This window comes from Haliotis asinina, chromosome 7 (assembly GCF_037392515.1).
Source record: "Haliotis asinina isolate JCU_RB_2024 chromosome 7, JCU_Hal_asi_v2, whole genome shotgun sequence".
Classification (NCBI taxonomy): Eukaryota; Metazoa; Mollusca; class Gastropoda; order Lepetellida; family Haliotidae; genus Haliotis; species Haliotis asinina.
In genome coordinates, this window is record NC_090286.1 from 33,292,497 (window position 1) to 33,306,542 (window position 14,046).

Sequence of the window (14,046 nt, forward strand, 5' to 3'; positions counted from 1 at the left end):
AAGGTATGGCACAGTGGGTGAAACTTTGGAAATACTTTCCATGAGTATATATGTATGCTTGGAATGATACTGACACTTTCCAATAGTTAACCGAATCATTGTTTTCACATGCCGCAAAAACAGACAGTTCCAGTATACATCAACCTTGGATAACTTTTGAATATTTTGTTGGACAAAAGATCTATTGAGTGATCGGTTGCATTTGCAGGCAATTACTCATAATGGGTTTCATTTAAGCTTTCACTCATGACAATTCATCGGTGTTATCAGAATCAGCTTTATGAATATTTTAACATGACATTCACATTACCATGATCTAACTCTTTGTAATGGAATTCAAGCAAATTCAGTTGTCTGCTTGACAGGTGGTTGGAAGTTATTTTGATATAAATTATTTTCAAACTGAAACATAAGCCAGTACTGATGCTAATATTGTTAATATTTATACACATTTGTAATACTTCATAATCAACTGCTGATATCATTATGATTTTATTCATTGCAATTGCAAAGGACATTGACACCATTTGGTCCCCGATGGTCTGTTTCTTGTTCAAGTAGTGAAGGTACAGAAGCTCACCTTCATAAGGATTTCATTGAGTGAGTATGTTTTATGCTGCTTTTAGCAATATTCCAGCAACACAACACCGTGGGACGTGTAAATAACATATTTTAGGGTTGGTCTGTAAATGAAATAGAATACAGAACTGAACCTAGCGCTAGAAGTTGAGTGGGAACTAACAATTATCATATTGTTGCAAACAATTGCTTAATGTATAATAATTTAAAGGGATGATGTAGGTTTTGTTTCTGTTTCAATTATCTGTACAGGACATGCTTTATTATTTGCCTTTTTTGTCAGAAATATGATCATCATTATCTTCAAGCCTTGATATGTTGAACTGATCTGTCATTGGTAAAGGGGAAACACTGTCACTCATAAGCCAATGTTTTAGGATAAATACAGTAAGCATTAAAATATCAACCCTAAAAAACAATGAATACATCTGGATGCTTTGCAGTGTACCTATGACTTCCCCCTCATTTTCTCCAGTCACCATCTTCACAGAATCTGCAGGATCTAGTAGCCTTTGAAAATTTGGTTGAGTGTGTTCACAATGGAAGACTGGCCTTGTACATATCATACAGACAGGAAGGAAACAGAAGAAAAGTTCCGGAACATTGTTGTATAGCTATACAGCATTGTCATTATGCACAGTCTGAGAGCACTGTTGTGTGGCTGTATAGCATTACCACAAAGTCCAGTGTCCTAGAGCACTGTTGTGTCACTATACAGCATTAGCAGAAAGTGATACATTCATGACGCTTTGTAGCTATACACCAAGAACACTGTACCAAATACACTTGTAACATACAAGACCATGGTGTAATGTTTGGAGTGATTGGGGTGACCTAGAGTCTAAGAAACAACATGAGATGCAAGGACCGTTGAAGATTCCTATGGAACCTATACTGCTCTATATCCTCATGGGGATAATAAATACTTGCATGAACAGAAAAGGGTGAAGGAATCACAAAGCACAAACGACATCAGTTCCCACATGCCATATCTGCTTGACAGTCAACCATAAACACATCATGCCAGATTAGGAAGTGATGTGGTAGTTCTGTTCTGGAGTGAGGTTACCTGTCATAGCTGTTTCGTCAGTTTATAGTCTAGCTCTTTAGTTTATATATCCAGTATGTTTATTCATGGAGTTATGTCTGTAAGGCTGAAGGTGACATGATATCTGGTTCTGGTGGTGTGTGTGTGGTCTTGCGCATAGATCTCAGGTCACAGATCAGTTAAAGTTAACATGCAGAAAATAGGTAGCCAGTGGGATATGTCATGTGACTATTAACCTTCAGCACCTCAGAGGCAGTTTGGGTTCTCGGGATAACAATAATCAGATTGTTTCTTATACATATCAACAGTGACTTGTCAGTGCTTTGAGCATTGCATGGTGGAAGTCAGCGCTATATAAATACTCTTAAAAATATAAAATTCTGAACGTGCTGTGACTCATAGTTGAAAAGCAGGTAAGTTCAAATTTCAGCTGTTAGTAAATGGATAGGCTAGAGTTATTCATGTGCAGTGAGCAGTCGCATACATTCAAATGTTGCGAACCATGCAGTATTCTGCCCACACTTTCATACACTGATGCAAAATCAAATATATTCAATTAAATAAGGCCAGACCAATTTTATTTCTAGTTTTAAGGATTTTATGAAGTGCACTTGGGGCAAAAATCCCAAACGAAACAAACAAGACTTTTGGTTTTCGCAAGTTTACATTTTGGGTCTAAAAAAACATCTGAAACATTTTATTGTTTGAGCAGGGAAAGTCAATTTTTTTTCTATTTTAAAAAAAATATGACCGGCGGATCCATAAAACAAGAAAACAAATTGGTCTGGCCAAACCATGTATGATCATATATTAGTATGCAAATGAAACTAACATGCTTGTACTCCTGGCATGCCACATTAATTGTTTCATCTGGCAATGTGTTACCTGTGATACAGATAGGAAAATATTTAAATCAACAAAATACATACTGACACAAAGTATTTCTTTAACAAACCATATGATACAATGTACCATCTATTATCTCAGAAATATGGATCAAATTACTATTTCAGCATTTAATAATCAATTCCAAACTTTGACTGAGATAAAAATGATTCTGATTCCTAATTATTTGAAAAGCCATGAAGAACCAGTCTTTGCATGGTACCGAGTGAGTGAGTGAGTGAGTGAGTGAGCGAGCAAGTTTAGTTTATTGCTGCACTCAGCAATATATCAGCCACAGTGATCTGTTAATAACTGAGGTTTGACCAGATAGTCCAGTGATTAATAGCATGAGCACTGACCTACACAATTTGGATATGATGACATATGTCAACCAAGTTAGCATGAGCTACTGAAGATCAGTTCTAATCTACAGATACAAGCCATACATTCTACTCAACACTGAGAGCTGAGACTTTCCAAATATTCAGACTTCCTCCAATTGTAACAATATCATAACATGACAAAACGCACAGAAATAATAAGTTCAAGATCACAGTACCACATGTATTTAACAAATTCTGTTCAGTCTTTCACCTAATGATCAATAGGGCCTATAAGTAGGTCACAGCACTTCCTGAGACCTTAGTACTTCCAGTGACCTATGTGTCATACCTTTTTGAATGATAATGTGCATGGTTGTCAGCTGACATAATGGAACTGATAATCCTTGCAAGCATAACAAATTTCTGATGTAACCATGTCCAAATCAGCCAATTACTACAGCTGTCAACAGCTGTGACAGCCATGCATGGTTTTATACTTAGTCTGGTCTAATACTCTGCCTGTCACACAATTTTAAACCAACACTGGTTCTTGAATATACACTTGTCACTGAAAATCTGGCTCCAAAAGTAAGCTCTACCCTGTCTCACATATCACAAGCTGGCATGTGCAAAGAGAGCAACGAACCGGCTTAGTACTAGAAGTAGAACAGCACAAGACTTACATGCCCTTTTGATTCACCATGACGATTTGATAACAAATTTTATAATGTTTCATGTTAGAATGTCGAGTTTTGAATGGTTCACATGATAAAATACCACGTAGACCTGTCACAATCTGCGAACAGGGAGTACAAAGTTGTATCATCCTGCCACGCCTCGGTGACCACACGAAGTGAGAAAAGCATGCATTGCCAAACTTTTACTAATGTGCGCTGCAAAGAACAGCCATGTGATCTCACATAAATAAAAACAAGTCAATTCGATGCATATTGTTTTCTTCTGTGGATTTAGTCAAAACATTTTAAATACGTTATAACATTGTGTCAAGGGAAATATGGGGTTTTATCAGTCCCTCCGGTAAGTGAAATACAACCTTACAAGGGACTAATAAAAGACAGTAATAATTCATGTGATATGTGACTTGGAGAATTTCTTATCAACATACTCTGATTCTAGATCATTGCTCACAATATCAATCACTTGATTATCTGGTCCAGACTTTCGTGGCTGCCATAATGCATGTGGGTGCAGTATTAATGATAAACAAATAAAACATTCAGCATTTTGCAATCTTTAAGAACAATAACTAAAATAAAAGTTCAGTAATTATTATCTCTCCTTTCACCTACTCAAAGTACAAGTAAACCCCCAAATCTATTACCTACCTGCAGAAAGCATGGACATCACATGAAATAAGTACTACTGACCTTGACAATCCTTACTATGACATCATATGACAAGAATCCCAGAATCTCAACTACTCCAAAATCCTAAATTATTTGATTATCTTTTACTCATTTTCAAAGGTTTCATATTGTCTTAAAGTATTATGTGTGAATTTTATCCAATACAAAGAACAAACAAATCTCATTATACATAAAATATTATATTATTAAGCCCTGCAGCCCACTTTAATACTGAGATCATGGAGAAAATAAAATGGCTAAAAGTTCTCAGTATCCTTTTTAAATATTTCAATATTTTATGTATGCTGACACCCCTACCTTCTTAAAATCATCATCACCACCCCTTGCCATAAGTTATGATCAGTTCCTAATATCTATGGTTTGAGGGGAAATAAAACAAACCTTCAGGTGCTTCAAAATTCCAATAAATATATATGAGATAAACGATACACTACATTAAAGTATACATGGAACCATATGTTATAAAACAAAAGACATGCTAACAGCTGTTCCACTTCCATCATTCCATCTGAATGCGTTCCAAACATTACAATTTACTTAACAGTTGTACTACACAATTAAAACTATCATAGCAGAATGAAAATGCTATAAACCCTTGTGTGTAAACTATAAATACAACATTCATAACATATAGAATTCAACTAGTTTTGACAGCCAGATGCAATACACTGCAACAGGATGTGGTAACATTTAGTGAGAGCAGGGAGTCAGTGTGGTCAACATTGCTGTTAGATATATTCCCACAAACCACAGTAAAGGACACAAAATCTGGGCTCTGAACATCGTTGAGAGTCAAACCCAGACCTTAGTTGTGACGAGTGAATCATTTAATTTCAAGGCTACCCAACCATCCCTTGATGTTAAAGTGAGTGAGTGTGGTTTTATGCCACCTTTAGCAATATCAGAGCAATATCATGGCCGGGCACACCAGAAATGGGCTTCACAGATGTTACCCACATTGGAATCGAATTCGTGTCTTCAGCGCAATCAGTGAACCCATTAACCTTTAGGTTACCCCACCACCCATCCAAAACATTAGACACTTAATGAGAGATTGAATATTTTACTACTCTCACAAAATCAAGCACCTGCAATTGGTAACAGGTATGTGAATTTAAAATGTGGCACCCCAGTGATATGAGTGTCTGGAAAATCCAGACATGCTTCCAGGGATAAATATGTTAAAGTTGTTCATGAATAGCAGACTGCTAGTCTAGAATAAGAAAACAGTTCTTTCAATTTTGTCCAACTAATGAGTTTAAAGCCCTAAGTATTTTAAATCAACTCTTAAAATCCCCTTGTTGTATATCACTACTTCACTGTTCACTGCATTATGAACCCCACCCTCCAAAATGAGTGAGTGAGTGAACTTTGCTTTACGTAGCTTGTAGCAGTTTTCCAGCAATATTATGGTTGGTGACACACCAGAAATGGACTTCATACATTGTACCTACGTGGGGAATCAAACCCAGGTCTTCAGTGTGACGAATGAATGATGTCACAACTAGGCTATGTCACTGCCTCTCAGAAAATTGAAAGAAAATCTAATTCCTTCTACTGGCAGAGGACTTATAAAATGTACTAGAAAGACTTTTTCTTAACTTCTTCAGAGATGTATATATGACTTATCTCATGGAACAAAATAATTTCAGCATCAGTCGTCTGTTCACAGGTACCTTTCGTCTTCTAACATTGGCATTAATTGATTAGAAGATTATATAGAGATGTGATACAGTCTTTATCTCAAGCCCACCACTAGTACATTAGCACCAACAGAATTACATTCATCTATCTAAAAATCTATCTATCTATCCAAAAACACTAATTATCATCATTACACTAATTCCTTTGATAATCACATTTTTCTCTTTTCTCATCAAAATACAAAATTAAAACATTCAATTTTCCAAAGATATCTTTCATGCTCTAAAGCACTGAAAGTTGATTCAAATGTTACACACAGGTTTGCTTTCTTTATCAAACAATTTAACAGTTAATTGATAAAGTCCTACACTTCAAAACTTCCCATGTCTTGTGATGCAATGTTATCTTAACTACATGGAGAAGAGACAGGTGCCGAGATACTAAATCAATATGATTTATGGGTCATGAGTCTCATTCCTGGTTGGCCTCATTTTATTCCTTCCTATTGTATAGCTGAGTTTGATAAGGTCACATATGAAAGGTCATGCTGGAACTTTTTTGTCAATCATAAAAAATGATGAAACTTTCCATTAATATTCACAGTTTATTCAACTAACAAGTATGTCACAGATGCATTTTTTTTGGAATGTGTACAATGTGTGAGGCCAATTTCTAGTGCCCCCTGAGGTGATATTGCTGGAATATTGCCAAAAGTAATGTAAAACTCACTCGAATTTATTTTGCATTCCATACCCATAATACACTGTTGTGTGACACACATTACTTCTAACTGCCATAAACTGTCATAATACATGTAACAAACAGATGGGGGTCTCATGGTCGATGTTTGTAAGGGTCTCAATCCTGTTTAAAATTTGATTGAAGACAAAAGATTTAACATGGCAAAATGATTTTAAATTATTTGGACTAAGCCAGACTTCCAGTTGGATGTGGAAGCTTTACCATTACTATCCTTAGTTAGGGGGATAGGGTGTCCTCTTAGAGGGAGTGAGAAGCACAATCTGAGATTGACCAAAACATTGGAACCATAAAACATGCCATAATAATGTCTGGCATACAATACAGTGCTCAGACATATGCCTTCTCTTATTCTATAGATGACTTGGGCTGTTTATATTCCAGAAATGGGCTTCAGATATTGCACCCACGTGGGGAAATGAACCAGCGTCATTGGTGTGATGAGCAACATCTTTAACCACTAAGCTACCCTTATATACCTGCAAAAAAAAAATCACTAATTCGTAGGACATTATTTATCAAATTTTTTAACCACACATCTCATTTTTTGCCAGAAATGGGCTTGACACATTGTACCTATGCAGGAAATTTAACCCATGTCCTCGGTGTGATGAGCAAAAATTGAAACCACCACTCCACCCTACAATAAAAAAATCACTTTTTAGGATATCATTTATTGATATTCTTAAGACACAACTCACCTTTAACCAACATTCTATGGTATCCTAAAAGACCTTATGTATTGGCCTTTTAGAAGCCTATCAAACATGTCACTGTGACACTGTGTGTGAGTTAGTGTTACATTCAAAATGGCTTGTAAACAGGTTTACATGACATTTAATGTTGTGAATTGATATTAATGCATCAGAGAAAATAAGAATCCTTTAACAAAGGACCCAAAGCAAGTTTAAATGATTTAAGCTTCATCAATTTACAGACATGCGACATTTAATTTCAGCCAAACTTGTATTCATAAAACTATATTTGCATCATGTAAATTTTTGGTACATATTTTTTAGGATTTAATCCTTCGTATCCTCATCAACATGTCTGTTTGTATCAATATGTGGGAATGGGGTTTGGTTCTGACATCTGAGCCACCGAAATTAGTGTTCAGTGATTCATCTCTTGCACACCTATGATAAAGTGTATGAATGTAAGACATTTAGGCATCAGGGTCCTCATCCACTGAGCATTCATAGCCTTGCAGAGTATTTATTACAGCTCCATAGGTCTTCCTAGGGTTAGACCACATAAAAATATTCTTGTTTTTCATCACTTAGATGTGTGAAAAATTCAAATTCATTTTGAGAGTTAAAGATGAGTTTTCTCTAGTGTAAAAAATAAAAAAAGTCTTAGGTTTGGGTCAAATTTTGGGTCTGGATAGTAATGACAGAAACAAAAACATTTTTATATGTGGCCTTACAGGATGTTCAGCTTGACCTGAGCAAATCTACATATGCATGACCCGGGAGGTCATATGACACAAACTGCAGGTCAAGTTAACATCATTAAACAGGGAAGCAGAGAATGATATTATGTTGTGTTCTTGCGAGGCATGAATATATCGGAAATATTAAACTACTTTTCAAGAAAGTTAAGACATTGCTAACGATTTCTTGACACTGAGATGTCAAACGGCGATCTTGCCTCGGCTGGTAGTAGTAGTAGTAGTAGTAGTAGTAGTAGCAGCAGCAGCAGCAGCAGCAGTAGTGGGGTATTTATATAGTGCTAATTCCACAACACATGGCCATGCTCATGGCGCTTCCCGAGGGTAACAGAACAATATACAGGGATTGAGATCCTGGCAGCCAAGGGGAAGGATCCTGCACCAAAAGTTGTAACTTGGAACAGTCAGCAGAAAAGGTTCAGAATAGCGTAGAGTCCTTACTGAAGCATAATGGGATAAAAGATCCAGAAGACATGAAGGTCTTGTGTTGTAAAAAGATTGATAGGTGAGGTACAATATCTTGAAATCGATCCTTTCATGTATGCAGAGCCAGTGTAAAGAGTTCAGAATTGGTGAGATGTTGAAGCAGGGACTTGGACTGATGATTCTTGTAGCCTTATTTTGTATTTTCTGAAGCCTGGGATGAACTGATGCCAAAAAAGTTATAAGCTGTTACATTAGTTCAGACACGACAGAATGAGAGTTTGAACAGTGAGAGCTGTTGCCTCTATGGTAAGGAGTCTGCGAATACTGCCTATATTCTTGAGATGAAAATGACATGTTCGCATGAGTTGACTGACTTGTTTTCCCATGTTAAGTTGAGGATCCAAAGAGACAGTCATCAGAAAAGGCAAGAATTGAATAGATGACTGTCCTATAGCTATATCTGAGATTATGACTATGATGTCTGACAGGGGTGGAGATGACATGGCTTCAGTTTTATCATCATTCAATTTCAGCATGTTTGCCAACAGATTGTGTACTGACAGACATGCCTCTAAATTGCTCTTGCACTGTAGCTGACATTCTGGAGATGACTGACAACTGTCAAAGAGAGTCATCAGCGTAGAAATGGTACACTACATCATACAGTGAGAAGAGGATGGGCTCCAGTACTGATCCCTAGGGGACTCCACATGTAAGAGTATGACTTGATGACACTGATGATGCCATAAGAACCGACTGAGTTCTGTCTGAGAGATATTATGTTATCCAGTCAAGAACAGTATCTTTCAAGCCATATACATTCATCAGACACTGAAGTAGGATCATGTGGTCAATTGTGTAGAAGGCTGGTGAAAAATCAAGGAGTACAAGTACAGCAGAATGTCCATTGTCATCTGATGATTTGACAGAATTGAGTACACAGTTGAGGGCAGTTTTTGTACTGTGAGCTGGTCTGTAGGTAGATTGGTGACTGTTGATTAAGTCATGTTTGAGGAGACAGACAGAGAGTTGTGGTTTAACCACTTTCCCAAGATTTTGGAAATGAACATCAAGGTTAAGACAGGGCTATAATTCTTCAAATTTTCAAAGTTAAGTGAAGGTTTCTTGATTAGAGGTTCAACCAAAGCATGCTTGAAGCAGAATGGGACACATCCACATGACAACCTCAGGTTAATAATCTTTGTGATGATTGGCAAAATGATGTCAAGTATATCCATTATGAATTATATGGGAACAGGATCGAGTCTGCAGGAAGTTGGTCTAGATGAGTGTACAATCTTTTCTACTTCAGCTTCTGTTACAGGGTTGAATTAACCCTATTTGAGGCCAGTTGTCTCACTTAAAATATCAGAATTTGGGTATCAAGTGTATATGCCCTCTTGAATTCTGGTGATTTTCTCATTGAAGAGCTTGTTGAAGTTCTCAGCCAATGACTTCTCATCTCCATGTGGAAGTATGACCGCTGATGATTTCCCAAGGAGGTTTTCCAGAGAACTATGACCACGGTTAGGACTATCTGCATGTTTCAAAATTGCCTCATTCACATATTCAGACATGTTGACAGTCAACCCACAAAGGTGCAGCCCTTCATAGTAACAGACCCAACCAGTTGTACTGGGTCACGCAATACATTAGTATTCACTTGATCAAGTCAAGCTGAACAAGCTGTAGCAATGTTGTGACTGAATGGATCATGGGCTCCTTTCACAAAGCAGCCTTTACTAATGTTAACCTTAACTCCCTTTCACTAAGTTTACCTAAGTCTAGTGCCGACTTAAATCTAAGGTAACCTTGGTGCAATGTTAATGAATAGGCGTTATGGTTAACCTTAGTAAAAGTTGCTTTGTGAAAGGAGCCCCAGGCTCCTGGGTTTGTCCGCACCAGACCAGGGCTAGTGGGTTTCACCAATGTTGATAATGGCTAACATCTACATCACTCTACGTTTTCCTCACATGAAGCTGGCACACAGTGATATAACTAATGTATTAAGACATGATTTGTCTCAGTGAACTGGGGTGGTGGGGTAGCCTAGTGGTTATAGTCTTTGCTTGTCACATTGAGGAGTACATTTCAATGCCCCACATGTACAATGTGTGAAGTCCATTTCTGGGATCCCTTGCTCTGATATTGCTGGAATATTGCTGAAAGTGGTGTAAAATAGAGCTCACTCATTCCCTAAGTGCATGGAACTCTAAAACCTCAGACACTTCAGTCACTAAGATGGGAATGATGCGCTGTGATCCGTTTGATTTCAATTTTAAAAACAAAACTGCATCACACTGTAACCACCCAATCCCATTTTATGTAAAGGATAAAACTTGAATCCGAGGTCTTGTTAAGAGTTGTTAATACTAAGAGCACAAGGGACAGAGCTTGTAAAACCGAGGTCTAACAAGCTCTGTCCCTGCTGTTCGAATATTTTGTCCGCCTTATGAACCATCACGAATGTAAAACACAAGTACATACTATTTTCAATAGTGTACATGTACTGAGCAGAACAATATTGATGGAATGGATAAAACATGACGGAACAACTGGATGTCAACTGGGATGAGATGCCTGGCACCAAACACCAGACATGCTCCACTATCTGTGTCTTGAAGGTGCACTGCCTGCAACATCCATCATGTGAGGAACACATGGTTCATACTAACACACAATCTCATTATTCACAGCGATCCTTCATAGCCTTGTGGATAAAGCCATTAAGCCAGTGAGTGAAGGGTTGCAGGTTCAAATCCAGTTATCGTCACTACATACAGGAAGTATTCAATAATGTGATATTTTACGATCAGTGATAGCAAGACAAAGTTGTATCAGTCATTAATAAAGGTCCTTTCAAAACCTCATATCAGGTTAAATAATGACCGTATAAGAAACTAGGTTATGAAATGATCGAAATTTACCATGATGTGAGGTTTGGAAATGTACTTTAAAGCCTAGGTTTTGAAATGACCTGTGGAAATTCACTTCCACTTTACCTACTTTACTACAGACAAAATCAGAGATAGGTTTATAGACTTGTTTTTGTGTGACATGCAGAATTTTTCTGTCTGTGATCAGGCAGTCACACGAATGAGTGACCCCCTCTCATGTAGTCACTTGTACACGTAATGAGAGATCGTTTGCGTACACAATACGTCTTCTACTGATAATGGTTGTTAAACAAACTTGGCCCACTGAGATCTACTGTGTGTGAAATACATGGATTGCAATGATAGACACTTATCAGATTGTTGTCTGCTTGTTTACTGCTGCATTTAATCATATCTGCATCAGTAAAAATGTTACTGGTATTATATATACCCCTGTCACTTGTACAATGTCTGTTAATTGTTGAATGATCAAACTATGTCTGGATCAGGTAAGCCAGGTACTAATGTCATAAATATCCCTGTCTGTTTAATGTTCCAAGTAATGTCTGGATCTGGTAAACCAGTGACTAATGTCATCAGGTAAGCCAGTGACTAATGTCATCAGGTAAACCAGGGACTAATGTTGTTCATATCGCTGTCTGTTTAAAGCTGCAAGTAATGCCTGGATCTGCTAAACCAGTCAAGTCACCAAGTCAAGTCAAGTCACCTCACATAAGTTGCTGGAGATCTAATCTGAAATTCTGCACCATGAAAGGGCAATGAAAACAACAAAACTGTGATGAGTGAGTGGTGTTTTATTTGTTGTTATTTCGGACCAGAAAATATCTGAAATGAGATTCTAAAACTGTTCAGATATATTTGGACCCCACCCAATATACCACTCCACTTACTAATGGGATATTTTCAACTTTCAATGACAAACAAAACTGACTTGTTTGTCAAGTGTTTACTTCAGATGTGTGACATGACAGATCATTCTTATCAAAAGTTTAGTAGCAATATGAAGGTGTATTCTAAGTGTTGCAGGCAAGACTATTTACATAGTTGCAACAGTGAAACACACATATGCCTAAACTCCATTATTTAAGAGTTGATGGTACTGACAACAACAGTCACTAGAGCCTGAAAACTCTCTTGCCCATTACAACAAAGTGCATTGTGATTGTTGTTGTTGTTTAGCTGAGCAAAACACTTGATAATTCGGTCTGCTACAAAGCTCCCTGCTCAAATTACATAAGGGCGGGCATAATAGGATACACTCTGTGCCCTCCTTCTCCTGTGGTAAACACTATTCATTGAGCACACGGCACTGAAAAACCAGTGGAAACTGGTTATTGCGTCTTATCACTTTGTATGACATAGCTGACTGTGTGCTAACCATTGAGAACATAGTCATACACAAGACCCGAGCAGCATTCGATACTACGCATATCCCACTTATAACATGATACGAAAATATATGATATAATTTTTTTATGCTGTACGAAGTTGTGCGTCACAGAATCGTTATTCAGTGGTGATTATGACAACATATTACACAAGTGTTACATTTGTGTAATAAATATGAAAAATGTACTTACTTGAACACCCAAGGCATTCAACATTGCTTCCTTTTCCGCCTCGACTGGCCCAATGTGGCGTTCAGCAAAAGTGTCATGTTTGGGGAATAGTTTATCAAAATTTGTTGTATCTGATGAGTAGTTCTTTTGAATGACGAAACTCACACTTCCGTTGTCAATGATTGCCTGTTGTCGCGTAAATCTTGAAATGACACTCACAACACGACCAGCTCGATACATCGTGCCAGAATCTAGCGCCGATAGAAATCGTTTCGGTGGCTGAGCAAACTTGGGACAATTGTTCACTGAAGGCTGATGGTGTACGCGACAATCACGCTTGTAAGCAAATGGCCTTGACAGGGCATACGCGGATGTTTTGTTCCAAATTCCAGCCAATCATCACCCTCGACAGAGCTCTGCCCCTTTTGGTAATCCAAGGATGGTCTTACCGTCCATATTCGGAAGGTATTGAATATTCAATAGCTGAGAACCGACAGGGGGCATAATTTATATATCATTTCCGAGACTTGTTTTTTCTTCTTACAGGCAGACTGACTGCCAACGTTGTGTTTTTACAACTGTATTTGACAGGTTTTATTTGTATGAAATGTATTAGCAACTCAAAATTTTACTTTGAACGCTGCTAGCGCCAAGTCGCCAAGTAAACATCCAACACCCCTCGACGTCTTACCGGCTCTTTACAACCACGTGCATTTGTTTACATTTCAAACCATTCAGCCTCGACTCAGTGAGAGACGCATTATCTTTGATGAGAGAGAGAGAGAGAGAGAGAGAGAGAGAGAGAGAGAGAGAGAGAGAGAGAGAGAGAGAGAGAGAGAGAGAGAGAGAGAGAGAGAGAGAGAGAGAGAGAGAGAGAGAGAGAGAAAACATTGCGATATTTGTGAACGGCGTTATCCACACAGCTTATGTGACTTGAAAAAATCCATTAGAGCATAAACAGTTATTGCCACTTCACTGTGACGATCACGTGGTAACCACGACTTGAGCACACTGCTTACCGGCACTGAACAGAGTGATACTTCTGTGAGAATTGTGAGCCGGTGCGAAATGCTGAGACAACGACCGTG

At 37.9% G+C, this 14,046-nt stretch overlaps 1 protein-coding gene across 1 annotated transcript in view; it reads right to left on the reverse strand.

Annotated features, from left to right (window-relative positions):
• Nucleotides 1-13,300, reverse strand: part of LOC137290624 (glycine dehydrogenase (decarboxylating), mitochondrial-like) — a 51,014-nt gene extending 37,714 nt beyond the window's left edge. Inside the window, exon 1 of the mRNA XM_067821688.1 lies at nt 12,980-13,300. Coding sequence (XP_067677789.1) covers nt 12,980-13,198 — 219 coding nt within the window. The 5' untranslated portion in view covers nt 13,199-13,300. The remainder of the gene's footprint in view (nt 1-12,979) is intronic.
• Between the last annotated feature and the right edge of the window lie 746 nt (nt 13,301-14,046).